The sequence below is a fragment of the Aulostomus chinensis genome, chromosome 18, assembly GCF_037954235.1.
Source record: "Aulostomus chinensis isolate RoL2024-O1b breed Wild chromosome 18, RoL_Achi_v1.0, whole genome shotgun sequence".
Lineage (NCBI taxonomy): Eukaryota > Metazoa > Chordata > Actinopteri > Syngnathiformes > Aulostomidae > Aulostomus > Aulostomus chinensis.
The window spans coordinates 5,183,102-5,205,230 of record NC_141337.1 but is presented as its reverse complement, the minus strand read 5'-3'; the positions used below and the strand labels follow the sequence as shown (position 1 = coordinate 5,205,230).

Sequence of the window (22,129 nt, the reverse complement as noted above, 5' to 3'; positions counted from 1 at the left end):
TTTGAGCCCTCCATAAAGTGGACTGAAAACAACTGTGCCCAGTGTTACTGCTACATGCGAACGCTAACCGTTCAGAGAGACTCCAGGCCCATTTGTCATTGATGTAGCAGTTACACTAACTGTGAAGAGACATGAACAAGTGATCACATTTAATTTTGTTGAGTTTATTGTTTCACAGCTTTTCTTCTTCTTCCTGATTTTCCTCTCAAAGATTATTTATTTGTTTTGGACACTTTGACCAACGGAGTGAAGTCCCATCTGTCCATAATTTGTTTGAACAAGCAGCAAAAAAATGGTATGATTTTTTTTTTTTTTAACAGCGTATATTCAAACATAATGAAAACGCACAGATTATACATCAATGAAATGAACAGCTATCAAGGAAAACAAATGAATAAAATGCTTCATGATTAATTCAGTTCTCAGAATAAACACAGACCACAACGGAGTTCTACAGTAAATAGCCTCTTAATTACTGCGTGTATGAAAACTACAAATTCAGTTCGCCAATTCATACTTCACATTTCTTTTCTGGTGTGCATCCATGGATACACTGAGGAATACCCGCCTACTGTTTATTGCCACCGTCCTTCTTATCTTTCTTTCCACCCCCTTTTCCCTTTCCGTGCTCGGCCTTTTCCTTCCCCCTTCCAGGCTCGCTCTTCCATCTTTGTTCTCCTTGAGCCATTCCCAAATGTAGGTGGGCTGTGTGAACTTTCTCAATCAGGGAGAAGCAGTCTTCTTCTGGACTAATTTTCACAGGCTTCCCCTGTTCCTGTTGGCCTGAAGGTCTATGGTGGGATTTATTGGCTGCTTTCGGGTTGGGAGATGATGGCCTCGAGTGGGCCTTCCTGGGGCTTGCACGGCTCGAGGAACACTGCCCGGAATTGGCATCTTCTTTTCGGATGAGGTTCAAATTCAAAGACAGGGGCCTTCCAGGTGTCGGGCTCAAAGGGATCACCAGATTATCTCCTGGGGCTCCAAGAGTGAGGAAGACCTCTGGGAATGTGCATGGCTGATCAACAACTTTATGACCCTTTGAAAGATTAAAAAGTCCAGTAAGCGTCTGTGGGGGCTCACATCATTCTTGGGAAATAAAGATGCTGTTTACACTAATGGTGAGAACTTACCAGCTGTGGAGTGAAGCTCATAGACACCTTAACTGTCACCTGGAAAGAAAACACATCCCTTTTTTTTTCCCCCTACTAATTGTCTCAGTGACTTATTTCATTATTATCAAGCTGCAGGCCATTGAAGAGACTACACTTACGATTCTTGGCAAGAGATACCCCCCTTGTGAGAGGAATTACATTTGAAAATCCAGGAGATTTTCCTTGCTAACTAAAACCTTCATCTGGGGTAAGCTATAAGCTGTCACTGTTGATCCATGTCATTACAACTGAAACATACCGTGCCCTTAAAAGCTGCCCTTAAATATTCCTCTCAATGTATGCTCCTATTCTACAGCATTATTCTTCTTTCTGCAGAAGTTGTAACGAAGTAAAAACCCATCTGAGGGAGTTTTTTTCTTCTTTTTTTTTTTACCTGTGCTGGGGAAGTAAGGCTCTTCTGATACTCTGTCTCGGGGGAAAATGAGGCAGACTTTGGCATGGGTCTCGGGAAACCAGACTCTGCATAACCCGTGTGGTTTTGCGGGGTAGGTCTGGAGCAGTCCTTCCTCGACCTTGTTGGTGTACCTTCAGCCAAAGTGCTGTTTGGTGCAGAAGCCTCACAGAGGGAAAAACGAAAGAAGAAGAAGAAGAAGAAAGGATCCACTAAGAAATGATCACCAGCCTTGGACATGGGGCTTTTATGCAGTTAAAAAAAAAAGAAAAAGAGATGTTGACATGGTGCAGCAGAAACCTTGGTTAACACACTAACCATGTTCTCAAGTTATACTATTGTAGTCCTGAGAATGAGTTGGAGCATCATCTCCTGCATACCCTAAACCCCGGGATTGGGGTATTACAGAAATAACAAGGCAATAAATTAAGATTGCAGGGTTTTTTTTTTTTTTTTTTTTATTGTTCTCACAACCACACCAGTTACTTAAATGCTGAGGAACCTACTGGGCTTCCAGATTTTACATCACTCACATTTTCTTTCCCCTTGGAATTTCCACTTATCCCCGGCAGGGTAGGAAGCACAACGCGCTGATCGTCCAGCCGTCGACCCTGACTGGAGGCGATGATTCTGAAGAATGCGTCAGCCTCCGCACCTGTTACAGAGAGCACAGTGTTATTTCTGTGACGTCAACGAGGAAGAAAGCATTCCTGATCCGACTTGCCCTTTGTGTTTCCCGACCTGTCGGTGCATTATTTAAAGCACTTCCATTGTGTGTGGGGGTGACAGGTGTGCTTCTGCTTGGCTGTAAAGAGCAGCGTTGTTCATCCATGCGTCCACTTTGTGCGTGACTTATCATCCTGAAGAACTGCTCCTGCTCGGCGGGAGACGCCTCCTGTGAACAATTTAAAAGCAATGAGAAGGACGGCTCAAAGTAACTGACCACACCGCATTTTTAACTCGAAAGAACCAAGTGAAAACAGCAAAGACTAAAATATGAGCAGAACTATGAGCCGTGATCAGTGATTGTGTCTCACCTGCTGATGTTGGTCAGTTTTGTCCCGGTTTAGGGAGCCTGACCTCCTCGGAGATTTATCGGATGGTACAGCTTGATCTTTGCGCTGATTATGAGGGGTACCTACATTCTGGAGGATTTGGGGTGCAGAACATCTTTGTTCATCCATCCTTGAGCCCTGTTGATGCGAAAATAGGAGTCACTGCAGCTATGTTGTTTTGAAAGAAGCTGGCAGGACTGAGTTAATGTATTCCACACTTGAAATGATGTGTGAAAATGTGCTACGTATAGAATCTAACCTGGACTTTGGAGACCATGTAACACAAGTAGCTTGCGTCTTTCTCTGTAGCAGCTGATGTGCCTCCATTCTGTATCCCTGGCAACGAGGGAAGACTCACTCGCTGATCATCAAGCCGTCGGCCCTGAGAATTGGCCAGCAGACTGAAAAACTTTTCAGACTCTGCACCTGGGACTAAAAAGAGAGGCGTAGTAGTTATGTAGTACAATTTGATGATTATTACATGAGAAGACAACTGAATAATTACATCGCTGCAGTAAAAAAACAAATATATAAATGAAAAAATAAACATGTACAACAATAAACATTAGGGCTCTAACCGTTGGGCTCTGGCCTCTGAGTGGGCTTGCGTTTGGGACTGGGGCTAGGATTTAAGACACATCGCTGTTCATCCATTCGTCCACGCTGGGCGTGACTCATCAAGTTAAGAAAACTGTCCTGTTCAGTTTCAGTCAAAACCTGGGTAGTAAAAAAATCCAAAACAAAACAAAGAAGTGTGCATCGCTGCTGTTAGAGTACTGAGCATGATCAAATCAATCAATGCACCTTTGCTGCCCTCATAAAAATCTGTGACTGTTGCATACGTACCTTTTTTTCTTTGCTCTTTGGCCGTTCTATGTCCGAGCCTGGGCTGAAGGAGGCCGAACGCGGAGGGCCAACACCCGACACAGGCATGTCCTTTAGTGACGAAGAGTCTGTATCCGGGGTTACGAGCTGGGGCAGCGAGCACCTCTGGTCGTCCATTCTAGAACCCTGCAAAAAGAAATCAGAACATTTCTCAGCTGTTGAAGGAACATCTTTTACATGAAAGTTCAATCTGGGAAAGATGGCGGATCCTTGAGTTGACTTTTACAAATGACGTGTGGCTGCTCAGCCAGTACACCAGAAAACGTTCCTTGTGAGCTGTTCTTAAAGTAAATCATTTTAAAGCAACACACGGTCGGAAAAAGGAGGAGGAGTGAAACTACTGGCTGTGATTTTGTGGCATTTGGCAAATTGATGTACTCTGTTTTCACTATAGTTTTAATATGAGCAACATTTAAAGCACTTGTTATCCACTGTGGTCAAAGAACCAATTGAAGTATTCTGCTACTTGAATACAAAAAGCTGGGACAGACTAACCTGAACTTTCGAGACCATGTAACACAAGTAGCTTGAATCTCCCCCGCCTGCCGATTTAGGACTTTCACTCTGTAATCCAGGCAGTGAGGGAAGAGATACCCGCTGGTCATCAAGCCGTTGGCTCTGAGTGTTGGCCAAGAGGCTGAAGAACATTTCAGAATCCGAACCTGGAAGATGAGAGCGTGCACTAGTCAACTGACAGTGTAGATCCTGAACTTTAACAATGAAAAAGCAAATGCGTCTGAAGATGGAACTGTCAGGGAGAAATGGCGGGAAGTAACTCCACAGAAGTTTTAGGAGACTGATGAAATACGGTGGGTTCATCGGTCACCTGTGGTTAGTAAACTCGCAGCTTGCTTTCTGTCCGTGTGTTTGGGGGTGCACGGAGCGCTCTGGGACGGATCCAGGGAACAGCACTGATCATCCATGCGTCCACGCTGGCAGTGGCTGATGAGATTCATGAACTTTATTTGTTCGTCAGGTGACTCTGACTATTTGAAAAAAAAGAGTGCGGTAAACACGTGCCCCAAAATAAGGATAATCAACATTCAATAACGCCAAATGAAACCAAAAAAAAAATTTAAAAAAAATCTGGAACACGACCACCATGACGCAGTGGAACAGAACATACCTTTAGAGAGAGGTCATCCTCAGACGGGACGTGTAGCTGGTGGACTGGTACTGTGAGCAGCCTCCTGTTCATGTCCGGGGTACTCTCTGTCACAGAGATATGAGGTGCAGAGCCATGGTGGTAATTACTTTTTCGCTCCTGAGGAAAACAATCACATTCTGGAGTCACAGATTGACTCATGACACCCCGTTGCCAGGCGCTTTTTAGAGCTTTTAAAGGTGAAGTACCTTGGTGTTTGTCGCTGGCACGCTGTCAAAGCTACTCAAGACCCCTTTACTGTTTGAACCTGGAGGGATGCGGGGTGGAATAATTAATACATTTAGAGCAACACATATAGTATAAAAGGCTGCATTTGTAACTATGGCAACGACCTGTATGGGAGGTTCTGGCAGTTCCAGAGGGACTCAGGGTGCAACGCTGATCATCCATGCGTCCACGCTGGGTGTAACTCATGATGTCGAGGATCTGCTCTTGTTCAGGGTTCTCCTGTATAACATGGTCCAAAAAAAACAGGCAAATACTATTGAACTGCCAGAACTTATACGGTGGACTAAACTTATATTTTCAGAATCTAGCAAAAGTTTTGATGGGGATCAATGTAAATATAATCTTCAGGTAACCTACAACAGAAAATCACAAATATAATGAAAGGTGCGTCAGAGAGAAAGAAGCATACACGCGTAACTTCACATATTTTTTGCCGCCTCTTGTTGGATGGTAAAATATGGCATGAACAGATCATCAGACCGTACACATTTTTGAAGTATCACAAGATGATATTTTGCAACGGACGGTCTTACCAGTACCGCGTCTGAAGCTTCCATTTCAGCCGCTGCCATCACAACACAAAAAAGGTCCCCGACTACGACGTGACGAGCATTAAAAAGTTAACAAAGTTCCACCAAAGTTCTTCCTGTGGTTGAAGGGGGCCCCATTCAGTGTGCGGTGAGGGGAACTGATGTGCGAGGTGGGTAAAAATATGCTCCGTCTTGATGTTACCTCCGAATGCCTACGAGATACAGCTTGGTAGAAGGCTTTTAAATAGAGTTAAGTCCGGAGTATTAACCCATCCCCATTAAGACCCCAGTCAATGTCCTGTTCTTAATATTACCATCTGTAATCCCAGATGAGAACATAATCCTCAGCATGGAGGGGGATGATCTTTTTCACGGTTAGGTGTATATTCTCCCTTTTGACTCAACACTGTATTCAAAGTTCATGTTTGCATTTTGAAGCCTTTGTCATTATCGAGACGCAGTGGGCATATGTCAGTGATGGGGAAGTACTGAGATTAACGTCAACCGCCGTCTCTTCTGATGATGATGTATTTATGATGCACATGACTTTTGAATGCCAGCGACGCCTTTAAAGTGTAACGTGCGTTGGTGCTCGTGTGTAAACTTGCCCTCTACTTAAAATAGAGAAGCCATTTTCACTCACGGTACCCAGAATTGTTGATGACGCGTCTTAAGGACTGCATCCCTGGAAGCCGTCTTTAAAAACAAACTTGGATTTATTCACGATCAGAATTTAAAGTGATCAGTGTTTTTATTTTTTATACATTCTTCCTTTCCCCACTTTTTAAAAAAAAATCTTTTATTATGTAATCCTTTTATTTGGAAAATAAACCCTATTTGTGCATGTCTAACTTTAACGTTGTTTTAAAATTACAAAATTCAAAGCTGGATTTGTTGTAGTATTGAGATTTTTTGGGGGGGCAGAACATGCAGTAAAATGTAAAAAAAAAAATTACACTTCGCACCAAGAACATCATTTCCTCTATTTCTTTTTTTTTGGTGGTTAAATGCTCCACAGTTTCTTAAACATCCTGACAGAGGAGAAACGGGTGAACCGTGAATGTGTTTTATAGAGAGCAACTCTATGGGCTCAAGAGGGTAGCTTCACTCAAATTAAGGACAAACTGGAGCTCTCCGGCAGACGCAGTTCTTTTCCACGTGTTCTCCCAAAGAGGAGGAAAAGCCAGCACATCTCCTGGGTGACTTCAAAAATCAAAAAAGAAAAGAAAAGAAATTCGTTCTCTAATTTGCGATTTGATCGGAAGCTGAAAAGAAAGTCAGTGGGTGCACCTTGATTGGACATTTTGACTTCAAACACGGTTTCCAGTGAATATTATGTTTCTTTTATTTCTCATTTTAACAACAAAGAAACAAACAGCCACCGCAGTTTCTCCCAGCAATACAAATAAATATTAAATGTGCAAGATTTCACGAGACAGTTGAGACAGACAACTGAATCTGCCGGGCATCTAACAAAGATTACACATTTGTCACACAATACTCCTGGATATAAAGTTACATACATGAATGATGATTCGTATAACGTACATCTAAATTAGATTTTTTAACGTTTTTATGGTGAGATGACCCAGTTTTGCGGGGGTGATGAAAATTTGTACTTAAAAAAACAAAAACCTAAGGAAATCTAATATATAGTGACCAAAATGATATGATAATCAAAACACTAATGTCTACCTTCAAATTAAATATTTTCAACACTAATTAAATCGTAGAAGTATGCAACTAATTTCACCAAAAAAAAAAAAAAACAACATAAAAAGAATATTCTGAAATAAAATAAAGCGTCAAAATATTCCCCGTCTATCTGGATCTAAAATGTCTTTTCATGTTTCACTTCAGGCTGCTGCTAATAAACTTTTATTCTGGGTGGAAAGATCTAACAATCAGGATTGGGAACTTGGTCCAGACTCTTAAGATCATTTAGGAAGCTGGTTGGAGTCAGGATGTGAGACGACCCTGTCAGAGAGAAAGTTAACTTGATGAAAAAAACAAAAACAAAAAAAAACGGCAAACCCTGTGAAAGTTTCATTTTTAGGACAACGCAAGTGCAAACACGGCGTTGCTTCCCGACGGAAATAGCTTACCAATCAGCACTTCCCATTTCCCATCGGTGGTTCGAGTGACTTCATAAGCGGAGCGCATCTCCGAGTGGGTCACCCCGCCGATGACAAAAATAATGAGCCGAGGGCCTGAGCGGTATTCTGTTGGGGATTTGTTTTTGTGCCAGTGTCCAAAACGTGCACTGCTGTAAAAGAATTCAAACAGTGACTGGGCAGCAAGAAAAGGTGACAACGCCAGTCGATCGATAAAGAATAACAACGACTCGTCCAAGTGAGGCTTTTCTTTTGGAAATAGTATGAACAAGTAATTGACTGTGGAGGTTGAATGATAAAAATAAACTGTGTAAAAGTAGGGACTAAAGCCTTCTGAGAAGATTCAGCAGCAGAGGAAAGCCTCCGAAACCAACGTTAACCCATTCAAAGTGTTAATATTAATAACTACTCAGTTTTAATTCCGCACTTTGCTCAGCAGGAAGGGCACAGGCATTGTGCATTATGCAGATTATGTGTGAATCCAGGACCGTCCGAGTCGTTGACGTGAGCAGCATCATGGCTATGGGAATTCCCTGAGGGATTAGAGACTATTCTGAGCAAAACTGGCTTAATTTCCCCTTCTGACTCTGACTGACTGACTTTGTCAAAAGCCTGTCTAGGACTTAGTTACAGGGATAAAAGCTTTCAATTTCGCAAAAAAAAACAAAAACAAAAACAAAAATCTGTCAACCCAGTTGATATTTGTGTAGCTAAAGATACCCCAAAATAAAAAATAATAATGAAATGTGCTTAGAGCGTTGGAAAAATCCCTTGCTATCGAATACATTTCTGACCCATGACCAAAGGTTGATTTCTTAAATACTATGCTCATTGTGCTCGAGAGGAAATGGTTCCCGCACCCACCTGACTGCTGTCTGAGTGGTGTTGATGGGAGCAGGATCAGAGATGAATGGCCACAGCTTTCGGTCCAGTTTGTCCTCTATGGCATTCTGAGGCACAGAAACAAAGTATGAAAACAGAGGGGGGGGGGGGGGAGCTGGAGAACTCTAAAGACCTCTACATTAATAATGATTTTGCTACTTTTCAGCACCTTTCAGATAAAAGGGGGGGGGGGGCGTCATCAGAGAAAGTTGGACTGATTTTGAGACGTGTACATAAATCTTCTATTTGGATGAGACGCAGTCTTATTCAGTGTAAAAATGTACGCCGTACTTATAATACTAAGGCTGGACTGGCCAGGGTTTATGATGGTTTCACTGCAACTTGTGATAGGTGTCAACAATCTCCTGCGCACTTGAGACGCACGCTCTGGCACTGTCCACCTCAATGGAACTACTGGAATGAGACTTTTAACACTCTAGGTAGTAGTTGGGGGAAAAAATAAAGCCAAATGCTCTGTGTGCACTTTTTGGGGTTGCTCCCCACTCCCTTAGTTCAGTCCAAAAAGGATGTGCTTGCCTTTGCTACTCTGTTAGCCAGACGATTAATTGCAAACAACTGGAAGTCAAACATACTGCCCTGTCACGCCCGCTGGATTAGAGACACCCCTTTATTTTCTTAAGTTGGAAAAAAAAATCAGACTGTCTTTAACTGGTCGCTCTAGTAAAGTTGTGACCTTCTGAGGTCCATTCCTTCAGTTCATCAAGAAGACAGCTCTTCCTCTCACCCCCGACTGACAGGACTAAAGCAGCTTGGTGAAGCCCACATGTTATGTCTGTTGTAATGAAGGTCGCAGGTCAGCACTCTGACTTGGGATGTCTGCTGTTGTCACGATTGCAGTTCACTGTCGCTTGGCTGATGTGCTTGTGTGTTTTTTCTCTCTTTTTTTTTTGGTGTTGTTTGATTTTTTTTTTGATATATTGTTCTATTTCCTTTTTAAGTTATTAAGTTATTTCTGTCTTAGTCCTATTTTCTTTTAATTAAGTCATCTATTTTACTGTGGTGGTTCTAGTTTCACACACGCTGTTTGTGTATGCAGCATTCCTTCAAGGACTATTTTTCTGTTGTTTTTCTAAAAGATAATTATGCATACTTGACCCTCCGTAGAGGAAAGTGTATAAAAATGTATACAACTGCAAACCCCCCCCCCCCCCCCAAAAAAGTTTTGAAAAAAAACAAAACAAAACAACAACAGGAGAGCAGAAACATCGGGAACTTCACTTTGACCTCATCACCTCCATGATGTCTTTGATGATGGGTGCCCATCTAGAAAGCTGGTATGTGCTCTCCGTGCGCTCTTTCCGCTCTGGCAACACTTTACCAGCATTTTGACCCTGAAAAACAACGCGGCGTAGTTAATCACTCAACACTGTGGCAAAAACGTGCCGGAGCACCACGTGAACGTAGCCACAGAGAAGTTACAACTCAGAAATGTACCCCATCTATGATGTTACAGCCCAGGTTCTGCAGGTTGGTGATGATGTTGCTGTCTGCCTGGATGTTTGCGTGCTGGATGAGCTTGGAAAGGTTCTCCTGCCCAATGCCTGGACAGATAATCAAACTCTTTAAGGAAAACTTACACATACACACACACACACACACACACACACAGAGGTTTGACGAGAGCCCACCTTTTTTCTTATGGAATATGTACAGCAGGATGATCCGGATTTTGTCGTGGGCCTCGATCTCATTGTTGAGGAGCACAGGAACTATGCTCTTCATGGCATCTTTCAGCGGTACCCCATCTGCGTTTGAACCCATGGCCAAGTCCTGTGGGGGACACTGGGGATTAACCACTGACTGGTATCGATACACACCGACACAGGATGACGTCCACCCGGCAACTTAAGTGCAGGGGAGCATTCAGAAGAAAAAAAAAAAAAATTCTGCTTTCACTCTGCCTTTTGTACCAGCAGTTCGCGCCTGCTGCTTCTCAACCCATTTCAAGCTGCTCCTTGTCACCACTGGGGTTTAGAGGTTGCTATGCTGCCGTCACCATCACTGGATCCCTAGTTGATGCTGTCGTCACAAACGGATCTTCACAAATGACACATTCTCAATGTAAAAACATCAACGCAAGACGCTGCCCTATAAAACTCAGTCAGCATCGAGACTGTTGCATTTGTGGCCCAGTAACCATCTTGAAATAATAAATGTTAGCTAATTAACATGAGCTTTTATACTTAGGGCGAGTTTTGGGATTTCCCTTTAAATGCAATCCTGGGCACTGTGTGACCTCTCCAAAGCCATGCTAAGCTTTATGATGAGGTTGGACTGATCCCGGCTGGGGCCAATCAGCAACAAAAGCAAATGCAGGAAAAGATAGAAGGGGTAGGTGTTTCTATTTGTGTTTGGTTACCCAAACAATGCAAGACACATATTACATGTCTGCGGTCAGAGACTTTGGCTGTCATTATCCATCTTCCGAGCCAAAACAAGCCAGTTGGATTCAGGAGGCAGCTTTCAGACACGCTGACAATCCATTAATGCAGTTGAGTTGTACCCTCGTACAAAAAGGCCCCATCAACACTTGAATCTCATAATGCCGCAACCATGCATGCACTTATCATTTCACAAGTGGTTGTGGCTTATTTGATCCAGGACCAGATAGTAGCGTACATGCCCTGCGGGAGGAGAGGCATGTCTGGCACATCCCAACAACACATTAGGGCCTGACAGCAGTCTGGGCGGAGGCGCTATCCCATCCTCCATAGAAAGCCGGCCAACATCAGCCTGGGAGGATTTCTACATTACCCAGAGGTACGCGTTTGTGTTATTAGTCTTAACACTCAGCCATGACATAACTGCTCCTTCCGCGTTTCCGTACATATGTGGATGGTGACGTCCTGCCCCAAGCCTCTTATGCAATATTATGATTACTATTCTCCATTTAATATTACCAGATCATGCCAGAGGTATTTGAATTCCAGAGGAGCTATAAATAAATAAGTACGCTATCCTGTCACGCTCACTTAGTGTGTTAAATGGGACGGAGTAATTCCATATCAGACATTCTTTCTAGGATACTTACTGTCAGTGACATTAGTTGATCCCTTGTAATAAAACAACTGACAGACTGGTGACACATACAAGCTTACAGTTTCAAAGAAGAGGCCTCGTGGTCATAGGAGGCCGCTTTTCTATTGAAGGATCAGGAGTCCATTATCATATTTATATTTATACTTTCAACAATACATAGGCACGCCTACCGCAGAATGTTGTGGTGAACTGGTACTCCAAAAAGTAGTCTTATAAATCCTATAATGCTTGCCATTTGTTTACAGAAAGAGAATATATTAAGCCCATTTTCAGCCATGGGAACTTAGATCCGGAGAGAGGAACTCCCTTTACTATAACCACAGAAGCCGGGTCTCAATGTAGTTCCGGGGACAATATTCTATCCCCCCCAAAGATGGTTCTTCGGGATGTTCCAAGAATTATGGAGGCGGATGTTTTTCCTCTGAACAACGGGGCCGCACAATTAATCAAACTCAAATGCATATTTGTTAAAGGCAAATTTTGTCTTGACCTACTCAGGCGCTGCAGGGATGTCCCACCAACACATTACAAATAAACACCATCACTCAAATATCACAAAACATCAGGGAGCAAAGTAACAGGAACGCTTAAAAACGGCAAACTGGGTCTCGCTAGCAGTTTATGTTGAAGAAAACATCCAACAGGAATTACAAACAACCACCCACAACTAAGTGGAGAGCTTTTTCTCACGCCAGCAGACTAATTCAGACTCCAGTCAAAATGCAGACTACAAGGTCCCGAAGGAACCGTTTTGGTTCCAGGGAAAACGGTTCTTAGGACTGAAATCTGAGGATCTTAGAGTTCATTACAACCTTAAAATCTTTAAAATGCCTCCAAAAACGTTGGTCTCCCTCATTTGAAATTCCGCCGTATATGGAAATATAACTCCATTTTATTTCCAAAACTGAACTACTGCGAATCAAAATGTCTCCTACTTCAATGTGAGTTTTGTTGAACTGGGGGATTCAATTTTCCACATCACACTTCCAAACGTTCAGTGAGCGCAGAGGAAAATGAAGTTTTTAAATCAAGGCAATTGGAAACTGCCCTCTAGTGTCAAACCCTGCACATAACATCATTCCCCACAGAAACTCATTCAACTGTAGGAACAAGGGAAACGCGTGTTGGCCAGGATGGGGGATTTTAAACACTACGAAGATGTTGGAACAAAAAGGAATGCTGTTGGCTTCCTCTGAATTCTGAGTTAACTACACACAATTAATCTCAGTTGTGTACTGACCTGTTCCACTTCACAAAGCTTATCAAGAGACGCCTTAAATTTCTTCATACAAGCGTCAGCCAGGTGCAAGTGAGTCGAGTACTGTGAGGGAAATAAAAATTCAGTGTGCAATAATGCAGCATGAATCAATCGCTGGTCACGATATGATCCCAACTCCAACACAGTTCACATTATTCGCCAAATGACAGTGTTTATCACGGTCAGTGAAGGCGGTTAACTCTTCACACGTTAAAGATCGTGACTGGAAGCACAACAAGTTATCCAGCCGGCTCATCTTCCTCCGACTCACCATGCTCAGCTCTTTCTGATACTGTGGCATCTTCTTTAACATCTGAGACAGGTCCTTGATGTTGGCCTGAAGGGGAAAACACTGTTATTGACAACGCATCGCAATAAAAACTAGTCTTCATGTTGTATCGCTGACATGAACACTTACGTTGTCCGTGCACATTCGCTTGCTCTCACAAAAGGTGCGAAGAAGCTCTGAAACTTTTCTGCAGCAGCAAATTTGGAAAATCATTATTAATTTGAACTTTGTGCTGGAGTGCATTCAATGAAATTTTTGTTTTTTTTTAAATTATGGAGGGTGAGGTCTATGTTTTTAGGTAAAATATACAGATTCACGGAAGAACTGAGCATAACTTAAGGAGATCGACGTACTTGTTGACATCTGCTATGTGCATATGTCTGAGCTGAACCCAGAGCTCATCATCTTCATCCAACAGAACCTCTCTCTCTTTTGCAACCCCAATGCCAGATGTCTGATAACTTCAAAAAATCAAACAAGTGTGTGCGTACCAAGCAGATGAGTATGCAAATGGTTTCTTAAAAAAATTAAAAGGCCAAGGAAAGCAAACGAACAGCATCTTAACATAAATACTCACGTATAGATATCCTGTTTGATATCCAGCAAATCGTAGACCATCGCCTGGAAGGTCAGCTCGTGTAGAATCGGCGAGATGGGATCAAACCCGCGATCTACAATCAGCAGCTGGGATCGCGCCTTATCTGCACCCTAATAACAATTAGCATTTAGCCAATCAAGAAATATTAATGAAGAAGACGGTTACTTCATGGATACGTGATGAACTTTGGAGCGAGAACGTAAGATATATTACAGCCTTTGGAGTTATGTTCCAGTGAATATCACCTCATGTTTCAGCTCAGTGCCATGCAAACAAAGTATTTTATGTTTTTCGCTTTCGTGTTAAGGCAGAAGATCCCCGTCTCACTGGTGCAGCATGACAACGCTTCAGCCAACTCACACTCAACCATGTCAGACAGACACACAGAGAAAGCTCAAGGCAGCACAGTAGTGGTGGAGTGAATGATAATACATGCCTGGTAAGACTCCTCTCAGGAGCAAGGAATTGTCAGCTGCGACAAACAGAAAACAAGAGAGGGAAAAAAAAGAAGAAGAAGAAGAAGAAGAAAGGACCAGAAAAGCGTAAGAAAAATTAGGAAATAAACAGGAAATGAAGCCCAGAAACCACAGATACGTCAACAACCTGGAAGGTGAAGAGTAGCAGAATCCCAGAGGAAGTTTATTTTCTTGTGTGAAACAGCTGGTTCATCAGGAAGAAAAGGGAGTGTAAAGACACAGGTCAATGTCTTTGGACAAAGAATCAATGCAGTTGTGCACTCAGGAGTTGTTCTGATTGGTGTCTCAGTGGTTCCTAACCTCTCCCATGCTTGGGTTGTCAGCTTTGTGGGCATTCAGGCGCTGGTAGACCTCTTCAGCCAGTCTAGCATTTTCTTCTGGTCCCCTAGGAGACGGAGTGGCATTTAACTTTGGAAGGGCAAGTCAATTCAGTGGCAAACACATCTTGATGTACTTCTTCACAGGTTTTGCATACTTGCGGTAACGGATTGCAGGATATTCCTTCAGTGTGTCACAGAGAGTTGCGATCTGCTCAGCCAGACTCTCCATCATTTTGCCTCTGTCTGTAGTGGCTTTAGAACTATAGAAGGAGTGCAGGGAGTTGGGGTCATCCAGGGAGAACACCTGCAGGGACAGCAGAGACTAAGTTAGGGCTTCTCTCTGCATAATGCCAGGCTTATCTGCACAGTGAGGACACAGCTACCGTAAATTATTAGACAATAAGATGCCATCCTTGTAACAATAAGCGGTTAGAGTCTGTATTCAGTTTACGCAAGCGGTGGACCTAAAACTAAAACATGGATGAGAATAAACTACGGTTCTGTGGTCCAAAATACAAACAAGAAATCCATTTGTGAGCCAGTGTTGGTTCAGATGAAGTGGCGGGAAATTCCCCACCTGAGATTCATACGGCAGGAAAGCAACGTTGATCTCTTTTAAAGTCTTGATGACCTTTGCTACTCTGGACCTCCCAATCTCAGTAAAAAGTCCATCTGGGCAGGCTAAGGAGGCAACAAGTAAAAAAATCAGGAACAGAAAGAGCTCATTTATCGGACACGCTGTGTAACTGTAAAAGATGACAAGATTTGACAAATGCATTTGTATATTTTTCACAGAATACCAACTTATAATTTAAGATGAAAACAATCTTACTGTCAGTGAAGAAGATGTGCGCTGCTTTGTAAGTAAAGGCAGTGTCTCTGAAGTCGTTTATGAGAGCACGAACAGACTGTAAATCAAAGGAAATATCAAGAGGATCAATATGAGAATTATCAAAAAAAACAAGCACACACTTTGGCAACAAAACAGTGGGAGTGAACGCAACGCCTCACCTTCTCAACGGGGGAAAGCAAATAGATGGCCTCCAGACTGGAGATGGGCTCCCTGCGTTTGTAGAGGTCCTCCACGACTGAAAGAAGAAAGGATGTTGCTTTGTATAAAACATCCATCCATCCATCCATTTTCTACCGCTGCAGCTAAAGTTGCGTAGTTTTCTGTACCTTGGTGCAAATGACTGCATCACAGATTAAAAGACCCCTTAAACATCTACAAACTTACTGGTTACGCCTTCTGCCAAAATGTCCGACATCTTGCAACACGAGGACAGAATCCGCATGCTCATGTGGTCCACAATAAGAACCTGAAGACAGAAAAACAGGGGTGTAAAGTCGAGATGATGAGGGGCTTTCTTCAATCCTTCTGGGTATCTCTTACCTTCCATTCTCCATCCTTCCTCACACTCTTGATGACCCCATTGAGGATTTCTGGAGAGGGCAGAGACTCATTTTAAATTACTGAAATATCTGTCACGTGAAAAAAAGTTTAATTTTAAATCTGATTAATATTCTGGTTAGAAGAGGTTAAAAATGCTGTTTGAGCAGTAACTGTCAACCTCAGCAACGCTAATAGAAGGTTATCGACAAAGAGAATTGAAATATTTACAGCATCAATGATTTGATCTTGAGGGTTTTTTTTTTTTTGGTAATATTATCATCAGGAAATATTAGTAAAGTAAATTACAAAATCATTTCCAGTCTATTCCATCTTGTGAAGGGCTCGCTGGAGAGGTAAGGTGTGGTTTCAGTTTTATTATTAGGGCCTGAGCCTGAAGGTACTCCAGGCGAAGACCCCATTTTGTTTGCTCGTTTATATTATCATTTTATTTTTTTTCCAAGTGAAAATGCAAGTATCCTTCAAAAAAATTAAGAAAAAAAACCCACACACAATCCAAGGTAAACTGTGAAATTTTGCAAACTTAAAATGCCTCCTTTTTACCTGGAAATACGTTCATTGATGTGTGCTTAAGCTAACCCAGCTGGAATAAACACTAACACCTGAGGTTCAGAGGAGCACCTGTGCGCGGACGTCAACTCGTCTGTTGACCAACTTTCAACCGTTTACGTCGAGATTAACTGATGTGTGCTGTCCCTGCCGAATACATCTGACATTGAAAAACAAAAATGTCAACTTTAGATAGCCTACAAGGTGCGATTATTCAGAGCTCATTTCGTCACGAGTGAAGTTAATTTACTGAACTTCCTTATAGGATAGCTAGCTAACATTAGCCCACAATTTAGACAAGTTTTTTTTTCCCCTTCACGGCTCGAGTGTCACGCCGCACACAACAGTTTTCACCCAGTAATAATGTGTCACCAACAAACCTTTTATCATATCTCTACCTTATACCTTCAATCAACATTATTTCCTTGTGTATGTTCACGTTTTCATTTGGGGCTCGAGACGACCGGAAGCGACCTTTGAGGAACCTGCGACTCCAGTGTTTTAGCATCAATTCATGAAGAGATACATATTTTATAGAGAGGAGCCCGAATCTTCTGATTAGACCAACCTATGAAAGCGTATTATGTTCAAACAAATACGTCACTTACTTTCCCCAACCACCGCTTTCAGTCCACTTGGTGCCATCTTGACAGCAGTCTGCTGATTAGTTGGTCACTTCCTTGTTGTTAAAGTTGATGTGGTCCAAACCACAAATACTGTGTTTGACGGCGCGATGTCTCCCTCTGGTGGAAATACAGTAGAACCACATGAACATGTCCAGTGTCATAAACCATGTATGAAAACATGTTAATTCAACCGTCAAAAAAAATCAATAAAAACAACAAAAGGATTATATTGGGATTATGTACAAAACAACAACAAATACTGACAACGAGCAAATGATTAGCTAGATATTTATATATATATATATATATTTATATATATATACTGTATATATATATATATTTACATAGAATATATTTTTAAATAAAAAAATAATTTTGATTTGTATGACATAAATAAATGTTACTATGTTGTTATATTTCATAAGATAAAAATAACCAATGTACATGGGTCCATAATGTGTCTATAATAATTAATGTATGTAATTATGATAAGAAATATAGAACTCCCAATATAGGGATATGACTTTGGTTGAATTAAATAAATTGATACTTTTTCCTGCATGTAAATTGGCTCTTATTTTCTGTTTTAACTCGTTTTTTTTGCAATTGACATGTTAAAAATAAACATTTCACTCACTTAACCACCAAATTGTTCTGCACTGCACTGCAATACAACCATAGCGTGACATATTGATCGCAGTACTTATCACTGGGTCCATCCCTGTTTCATACAGCCATGTATTTTGTGTTGTACCAGGATGTACTTGTCCCCGGTTCACTCAGATAACTGCTGCCTTCACTCAAACCACAGCAAAGCCCACGATAAGCACTTTAATTATGTATTAAGTTGGGAGTACTTGTGTGATTCAGCATTAAGGAATATAGAATAAGTTAGCATAACAGAGGCAAAGACACATGGAACTTTGAGAACAGTTCTGTATTTATCTTTATTATTATCCCAGTTGTGGTTTACAGAACAAATCCTTTATTTCAGCAGAAATATGTTACACACACACACACACACACACACACACACGCCAACATTCAGCCTAATGACACACTGGCTCTGTTAGAAGGTGACACGTGTTGCTCAAGGACACTCCAACAATACCTGATGAGCAAGTATGTGTCATTCTCATTGCCGAGTTATTAATAGTGATGCTGTCTGCTGGTTCGGGGATCAAACCAGCAATCCCCAGGTAACCTTTAGTTTCAGATGTGACCACAGGAAGTGCACGACATGACACACACAAATGCACCGACATCCAGCTGCAAATACATAAATAAGTCTGCTGCAATTTCGAGAAAAATCGAGTGACAGGAAGGTGGAATTCAAACTGCAAGTCAACAAGAATCCACCTCCTCAGCCTTTAATAGGAATTCCATCACCCTATTTGACACACAAAAAATATTCAAGATGCTTTTAAAAATTGTCCCTGCGTCTGCTGTAGGATGAGTGCCTCTACTCCTTGAGGAAGCTCTGATCACGTGAAGACGATTTTGAAACTAAGAGGAAGAGAATGATGTGTTCTCCTGACAATCACGTCATCATACCACAGTTATGTATCATGTACAACAAAAATAGAAATCTCCAGAAAAATACTACCCCCGTAGTGGTACTCATGAGTTACATCATGCTGTAAGGATCTACTGCAGGAAACATGACACAAACACATCAGCGTGTCTCTGTAGTACCACGAGAGGGAATATTTCTCCTTCGGATAAATCAGAGAGGGACACAATTCCAGATTTACAAATTCAAGCATATTTGATGAGCTACGGCTGCGACTGACTGTTGCCTCTTCTGGACATCAGCCTGGAGTTTACTAAATCTTTGTGCTAAAACCACTTACTTTAATATTGAGAGCTTTTTGGACATGCGCCAAAAAAACCCAAACTGCTGTCATCCGTTTTGATGTGGCCTCAATGATCCAATGAAAACATTAATCATAAAAAAGAAAAAGAAAAAAGAAAACCTGCATGTACCTGTGCAGGGCGCACATGCACAGTGCATCAGAGAAGGACTGAAAGTCCAAAGGCATTCCAGGAAAATTCCAGCGAGCCTCTTCTCCAGTCAAACTGGTTTATATGTGTCCCAAAAAGCATCATCGGATATCTGTCTGCCGGTTTGGGTGACATTTTAGACAAATTCTCCACACATCATCTTCAATTCTCTGACTCCACAAACACCTTTTTTAACATTTGCTGCTCCCTTCGCACACGCATACGCTCTTTGAAGTCCTCCAACTCTTTCCTCTGCAAATGAAGATAATGGCGCAACATATCAGAATCAACAGCCGACGTCCAGTAGAACATGAGATGCCACCAAACAAAAAGAAAAACATTACATAAAATCACTTGTGTTGGCTGTTATCAATGCTGAGTGCCAGTGTCACTTCTCTGTTACAGAAAATCATGTATTTCTATTCCAGTAGCTTGACTTTTTTTCACACACATTATTATGGATTACCTGTGATTTCTCGTCAGGGGGGAAGATTTCTTTCTGCAAGCCAAGTGACAAGAAGCCACCGTAGAACAGAGGAAAAGACACTTGTTATTCAACGTTTATGAAGCCACGATGAATTCAGTGGGCAAAATAAAAATCAGTTTCACAGACCTTTCGCTTTACTATGTACTCTTCAAAGTATTCAGCTTGATTTGAGATCCAGAACATGGTCACAGGAAAGGAGAGATACAGCATCATCTGCTCAAAAAACAAACAACCAGCTAGTGAAAGAAGCCTTTTACACCTGGGGAAGCTAGCTTCATGATAGCTAGCAACATCGAAACTACACGGATTTGTGCGGTTTTAAAACTGGAGACCAACACTTTTAACGTGTCGGCAGCGGTTACTTAAAACATTTGCAACTTACTTTGAAAATCTCTATTTTGACGCCCATTTTCTAAAGAATTTCAATCCCGTTAGCTTGCTGTGTTACCTAAACTGCGGCTACAGGCAAAGACCTTGACGCTAGTTCCGGGTTTCCGGAAGGGCCAATCACTAGGGAGCCACAACGCATGCGTAGAGTTCATGTGATCGTTTTCACCCTCTCGTAAATGGAATGTTACTGTATTGTACTGTGACTGAATGTTCCTGTGTTGCCATACAAACGCAGTCTCTTTGTTAAATATTTTTGGTGTCTGGAACAAACGAACTTTTGGTTTGCAATTTGCTTCATTTTATAAAATACTTATTTAGGCAGCTGTCGTGCGCCTCTTGTCCACTGGAGGGCAGTGCAAACCAGATTTACTGTGACACCCAGTTAGCACGCTTAATAAAACATTAACAACCATGTCAGTCCGTTGTATAGAAGATCGCCCGTAGAATTAAACCCCTTTCTTTTACACGGCTTTAACAAATATATATAATTTTTTTTTACTGAATCACTTTCTACAACATTTTCAACACACAAAAATAGAGAAATTTGCAAGTGTGCACCTGTCACTTTGTTACTTATCTGTCTTATATGACGAACTGTTCGTGGGGACAACTTGGACTCACAACTGTGTCTTACGATTTTTTTAATAAACAAAATGTTCATAACAAAAAATGTATCTTAATTTTCTGTAGTGTGGTTCAAAGTGCAATCTTTCTGGGCAGCAAATATGAATATGTAGCTCTAAAGGTGACTTAATTGAAATGTAACGGTGCTTTTTTTGTGTGTGTGTTTGTGTGTGTGACGTTGACTCTGCATTATTTCATCATAAACCTATGACCCCAGGTGAGTGTCTATACCTAAATATCACGTCGTGTTTGTTCAAAGTTGTTTTGTTCTTCTTTATTTTGCCCGAACATGACAAATACATGTTGTCCCTGCAGTTGCCGCTAAAGTTGCGGTCCATGGCACGCTCTTTACGTCCAAAACGAAAGACCTACGCCTGACGTCACCGACAAGAAGAGGTGTTCATGATCCTCGGAGAGAAAGATCCCGCGCGCCCTGGCAACCTGACAAATCCAGGTAAACGCCATTGTTTGAACATTGTTCTGCTAGTCGTGCTGTGTCAGTAAACCCATGTGAGAGGACAGTAAGAAACACGGTAACGGCGGTGCAAGAGGCTTTACATCTAGCGCTGATACCCGGCGCCCACTGAGACCGTTCACTTGCACGGCGGCCTGGTCTGGCTAGCTAGCTCGCTAGCTAAAGCTAGTGGGCAGTTGTCTGTATAAAAAAACAGACACAATAATCGCCTCTAAATCGCGTCTCTATCTGACATCCTGTGTCCGTCTCATTCATTGTTGGCCGCAATTACGCCATAAGTCGCTTGGGAAGTGCTGTTAGGACCACCGTGTGAGGCGTCCGTTGCTAGTTTGCTCGTCGACAGTCTTGTGTTGTGGGAGACGGTGACGCCGTCACGGTGATGATGGCGCACACTCAACTCTGGGGCGATTTGCTAAGAATGCAGTCAGTGAAGCCGGTGAGACAAAATCTACGTGCCGGGTCGGTGTCAAACGTTTGCCGCTGTGTTTTCGGGACACAGCGTACCTCGGTTCAACGCTGCCTCGGTAATGCTACGTGTGGTCCTGACGTCCATTGCGAAACCGGCAACAATCTATGCCCTGTGGCCTAACATTAGGAGATTGGCTCCTCGACGATGTCCGCACGCCAACAGTCATTACTCTGCAATTATCGGTGTATTCACATCTGCTCCCGTCCATTAGAGACGTGTGTTTGTGTCCGTGTGTGTGTGTGTGTGTGTGTGTGTGTGTGTGTGAGACTAACATGGCCAGGTATGACAGACAAAGCGATGGCATTCAGCCGACTGTTGTGTTTAGATCATTCGTGCCGAGGCCCGTTACTTGGCAGACACTGCTTAATTCTTAGCACTGGTAATTATATAGATTTACCTTTTTTTTCGCCAGTGGTGTGTTTGGTATTAATTGCTTATCATGACTGTGGTGACATCAAAATGTGTTAATATCTGTTGAATGACACTACCTGCAGTCTAACACTTCTCTGGATCAAACTTGGATGCCTACATAAGTTACAAACCCCGTGTTACACGGCTTTTCTCTACTTGCCATCAGTGTTATGTTCGCCTGCTAGCTGGAGCTGTGTGTGTGTGTGTGTCCGTACACAGATCCCAGGTCATTTGTGTGTTAACACTTTTGATACATCAAG

The 22,129-nt window shown here is 42.2% G+C and overlaps 4 protein-coding genes across 11 annotated transcripts in view; 1 reads left to right on the top strand and 3 right to left on the bottom strand.

Moving 5' to 3' along the window:
* Positions 1-88: 88 nt before the first annotated feature.
* Positions 89-6,565, bottom strand: LOC147244798 (uncharacterized). Of its 2 annotated transcripts, none has more exons than XM_086186018.1 (15): positions 5,430-6,565; positions 4,998-5,115; positions 4,857-4,915; positions 4,630-4,767; positions 4,330-4,489; positions 3,999-4,165; positions 3,465-3,629; positions 3,197-3,335; positions 2,878-3,050; positions 2,601-2,756; positions 2,305-2,458; positions 2,097-2,218; positions 1,546-1,728; positions 1,131-1,169; positions 89-1,036 (listed from the first exon to the last, which is right to left on the bottom strand). In XM_086186018.1, exons 1-15 carry the CDS (start codon positions 5,466-5,468, stop codon positions 569-571), a joined length of 2,280 nt encoding a protein of 759 aa, XP_086042144.1. In that variant the 5' UTR covers positions 5,469-6,565; the 3' UTR covers positions 89-568. The 2 variants fall into 2 exon arrangements, with proteins under 2 accessions (XP_086042144.1, XP_086042145.1); XM_086186019.1 differs by having other exon boundaries at positions 90-1,036; positions 5,001-5,115.
* A 229-nt stretch (positions 6,566-6,794) lies between these two features.
* Positions 6,795-17,094, bottom strand: stxbp2 (syntaxin binding protein 2). 6 transcript variants are annotated; one of them, XM_086186021.1, is made up of 19 exons: positions 16,789-16,816; positions 15,817-15,866; positions 15,661-15,742; positions 15,435-15,511; positions 15,256-15,331; positions 15,001-15,104; positions 14,579-14,727; positions 14,404-14,488; positions 13,607-13,737; positions 13,383-13,490; positions 13,159-13,216; positions 13,012-13,077; positions 12,723-12,803; positions 10,072-10,213; positions 9,878-9,984; positions 9,676-9,774; positions 8,405-8,490; positions 7,532-7,689; positions 6,795-7,403 (listed from the first exon to the last, which is right to left on the bottom strand). In XM_086186021.1, exons 1-19 carry the CDS (start codon positions 16,799-16,801, stop codon positions 7,324-7,326), a joined length of 1,752 nt encoding a protein of 583 aa, XP_086042147.1. In that variant the 5' UTR covers positions 16,802-16,816; the 3' UTR covers positions 6,795-7,323. The 6 variants fall into 6 exon arrangements, with proteins under 6 accessions (XP_086042147.1, XP_086042149.1, XP_086042148.1 ...); XM_086186023.1 differs by lacking the exon at positions 16,789-16,816 and adding an exon at positions 16,992-17,094 and having other exon boundaries at positions 6,796-7,403; XM_086186022.1 differs by lacking the exon at positions 16,789-16,816 and adding an exon at positions 16,992-17,094 and having other exon boundaries at positions 6,798-7,403; positions 7,532-7,692.
* Positions 17,095-17,943: 849 nt separating this feature from the next.
* On the bottom strand, positions 17,944-20,979 carry pet100 (PET100 cytochrome c oxidase chaperone). 2 transcript variants are annotated; one of them, XM_086184133.1, is made up of 4 exons: positions 20,887-20,979; positions 19,627-19,713; positions 19,480-19,512; positions 17,944-19,265 (listed from the first exon to the last, which is right to left on the bottom strand). In XM_086184133.1, exons 1-4 carry the CDS (start codon positions 20,977-20,979, stop codon positions 19,176-19,178), a joined length of 303 nt encoding a protein of 100 aa, XP_086040259.1. In that variant the 3' UTR covers positions 17,944-19,175. The 2 variants fall into 2 exon arrangements, with proteins under 2 accessions (XP_086040259.1, XP_086040258.1); XM_086184132.1 differs by lacking the exon at positions 20,887-20,979 and adding an exon at positions 19,883-20,016.
* The window catches only part of brd4 (bromodomain containing 4), a 26,835-nt gene continuing 25,583 nt past the window's right edge, over positions 20,878-22,129 (top strand). The window contains exon 1 of the mRNA XM_086184130.1: positions 20,878-20,968. The gene's annotated coding sequence lies outside the window, so the exon portion shown is untranslated. The remainder of the gene's footprint in view (positions 20,969-22,129) is intronic.

Excerpts from the sequence above, each read along its gene's own strand:
- LOC147244798 (XM_086186018.1), bottom strand. The coding sequence starts at position 5,468 with ATGGCAGCGGCTGAAATGGAAGCTTCAGACGCGGTACTG. Across the intron at positions 4,166-4,329 it reads TGCGAGTTTACTAACCACAG|GTTCGGATTCTGAAATGTTC; the intron begins GTGACCGATGAA and ends CTCATCTTCCAG. Across the intron at positions 3,051-3,196 it reads TCAGAGGCCAGAGCCCAACG|TCCCAGGTGCAGAGTCTGAA; the intron begins GTTAGAGCCCTA and ends CTCTCTTTTTAG.
- stxbp2 (XM_086186022.1), bottom strand. The coding sequence starts at position 17,028 with ATGGCACCAAGTGGACTGAAAGCGGTGGTTGGGGAAA. Across the intron at positions 12,804-13,011 it reads ATCAGAAAGAGCTGAGCATG|TACTCGACTCACTTGCACCT; the intron begins GTGAGTCGGAGG and ends TTTCCCTCACAG. Across the intron at positions 9,775-9,877 it reads GCTGTAACATCATAGATGGG|GGTCAAAATGCTGGTAAAGT; the intron begins GTACATTTCTGA and ends GTTGTTTTTCAG.
- pet100 (XM_086184133.1), bottom strand. The coding sequence starts at position 20,979 with ATGGCGTTTACCTGGATTTGTCAGGTTGCCAGGGCGCGCGGGATCTTT. Across the intron at positions 19,513-19,626 it reads AGTACATAGTAAAGCGAAAG|AAAGAAATCTTCCCCCCTGA; the intron begins GTCTGTGAAACT and ends CTTGGCTTGCAG. Across the intron at positions 19,266-19,479 it reads CCCCTGACGAGAAATCACAG|AGGAAAGAGTTGGAGGACTT; the intron begins GTAATCCATAAT and ends CTTCATTTGCAG.